This window comes from Octopus sinensis, unplaced genomic scaffold, assembly GCF_006345805.1.
Source record: "Octopus sinensis unplaced genomic scaffold, ASM634580v1 Contig18959, whole genome shotgun sequence".
In the NCBI taxonomy this organism is placed as follows: Eukaryota; Metazoa; Mollusca; class Cephalopoda; order Octopoda; family Octopodidae; genus Octopus; species Octopus sinensis.
The window spans coordinates 161,893-164,330 of NW_021836134.1; the positions used below are offsets into that span (position 1 = coordinate 161,893).

A 2,438-nucleotide genomic window follows, 5' to 3' on the forward strand; every position below is an offset into this window, starting at 1 on the left:
TGGACAAACCAATACTCGACATTCCAGAAGTTACGGACTATGTATCCATAGACACTATAAGGCGAGCGAGAGAAAGACCCAGAGGAAGCGTATTTTCACATTAGTCAATGTTCCCTATTGAAGAGGGGTGTGTATGGTTTGCGAGAAAAAAATAAGTTAAAAATTGTTAATGCACAAAGAAGTTTCATATTTAAATCCTAAATGTCTCTAATTTTTGTTTGGAGATGACATCTCGAGACAATTTGCGTATCCCCGCTGCATCGTGGATACTCCAGTTTAGAACTACTAAACTTTAATGGATACAAACAAATGTCAACCTTAGCGAGTATTTTCGGTGAATTATACACTGGAATAATTGTGGAATAAGTCAAGTGATGCTATCTATGTCTGAGGATGTGTGTTTTCTCAAACAAATACAATACACATCACAATTAAAGAAAAGGTCGGATTCCTGTAAATATTTTATATCAATTTTCCATTCAGAAAACCACGTCGTTTCTCAGCAATACCTCTTAATAAAACAGACAAGAGAAAAGCAGTAGAGTGACGATAGGGATAGCTTTTGTGAACAGGACCAGAGAAATGTTTATTTCGAAATGCATTTCAAGTACACTCGGGCAAAAAAAACAGACATTCAAAAGTGCAATACAAATATAAACCAATTTGCCTGGCAAGACAAATGCAGTTCGTGCGTCTTTTGTCGAGTGCGATAACTCGTTACAACGACCGAAAGGACGACGATTGGGTAGACCGAATGAGCTATAGGTATGGCACTAACATCATCCTCTTTTTTGCAATTGCCATGATGAGCAGGAACTTCACAGGGTCGCATCTCGTTTGCTGGCATCCTGCCATGTTTACATGTTTGTCTTGTCATAAAATTTTGAGATTCTTACACTTCATTTGGGGACTCGTACTGCTGGACTAAGGGCACATACTACGTGGCCCTTGATCAAAAACTGCCCTCGTCAGATGAAATCAAGAAAAAAAGCACACTGGCATACTACCAGTGGATGCACTACATCCTTTTGTCCATGAGTCTTTTGTTCTACCTCCCTATCATGGCTTGGCGTTCCTATGTCTTCGGATCCGGTCTAAATCTGCCTGGAATAGTCAATAAATGCTTGATTGCTCATAAAATTGAGCGAATCTCAGAAAAGGAAAAAATAGCAAACGAAATCGCGTACCAAATCGACCATTATTTGCGACGGAGAGACAACTGGGATGGGACATCGAGCAGAGTCGTGTCTCTTATAAAAATGCTGATGTGGTCTGGGGGACGGAAACACGGAAACTATTTGTCTTTTGCATACTGCATCACCAAAACACTTTTCCTCCTCAACGCGTTTGGTCAATTTTTTCTGCTGAACAGATTTTTGGGCTTTCAGTTTCACATGTACGGTTTCCACATTCTGAACGAGTACATTCACGGAAAAGAAATAAACGAGTCCTCTTTCTTCCCGCGGGTGACCTACTGCGATATCCCCGAACGGACCATCAAACAAACACACATCTACACAGTCCAATGCGTCCTTCAACAAAATCTATTCTCAGAAAAAATATTTATAATTATATGGTATATGCTCCTAATTGTCGGAGTTGCGACTTTGATCTCGTACGTCAAGTGGCTTCTTTATTTCTCGATTCCACGTCTACGGGACGACTACGTTAGTCAGTACATTCAGGACATTGCTCCAACTGAGAACGATCAGTTCACCAAATTCATTAACAAATACCTCAAAAACGACGGATTCTTCATTTGTCGACTTATCGACCTCAACATAAACTGCATGATGCTTGACACGGTTGTCAACATTCTCTGGCAAGACTTTAAAAACAAGAAACTAAATAATTAATTTATTGACTTTTGTTCGGATTTTAAATTTCATAGTACGAATTTCCACTTTCCATATTTGCTACAAATTCTAAAGAATATTCACGAACTAACTAATCCATTCATTATGCTTAAAATTTAAACATTTTTATAAATCATTCCAATTTTATACTTTAGTCCTTTTTTTGTTATTTAGAAATTCACTTATTTTTTGCAGCTAGACCTGCGAACTATTAAAAATGACACGTAAAGATTTTCTCAAAATAAAGTTCAGTACAATTTTGTTGTAATTAAAATAAAATTTATTTTTATTAATTATTTTAATTATCTTAATTTTTACTAGAAAACTTAATAAATTAAGCCACGTGTTATTACGTAGTGGTTTAGTTTGTTGTATTTTAACAATTTTTGATCACACTTTATTTTTTTATTTAATTGGATGTAGAAGGAATAATGCGAGATGTGGTTTCTTTTAATGATTAAATTATCTGAAATTTCATCATTTTTGTATATTTCCCGGTTTTATTCCTTTAATTTGTTTCTTTTATTTATTTTGAAACTTCTAAACACTATTATTTTCTTAGTCATATTATTTATCAAATTT

The 2,438-nt window shown here is 35.6% G+C and overlaps 1 protein-coding gene across 1 annotated transcript; it reads left to right on the forward strand.

The window, feature by feature from the left end:
* Positions 1–1,061: 1,061 nt before the first annotated feature.
* On the forward strand, positions 1,062–1,856 carry LOC115231937 (innexin unc-7-like). Its single transcript, XM_029801820.1, has one exon. It carries the CDS (start codon positions 1,062–1,064, stop codon positions 1,854–1,856), a length of 795 nt encoding a protein of 264 aa, XP_029657680.1.
* The last annotated feature ends 582 nt before the right edge of the window (positions 1,857–2,438 follow it).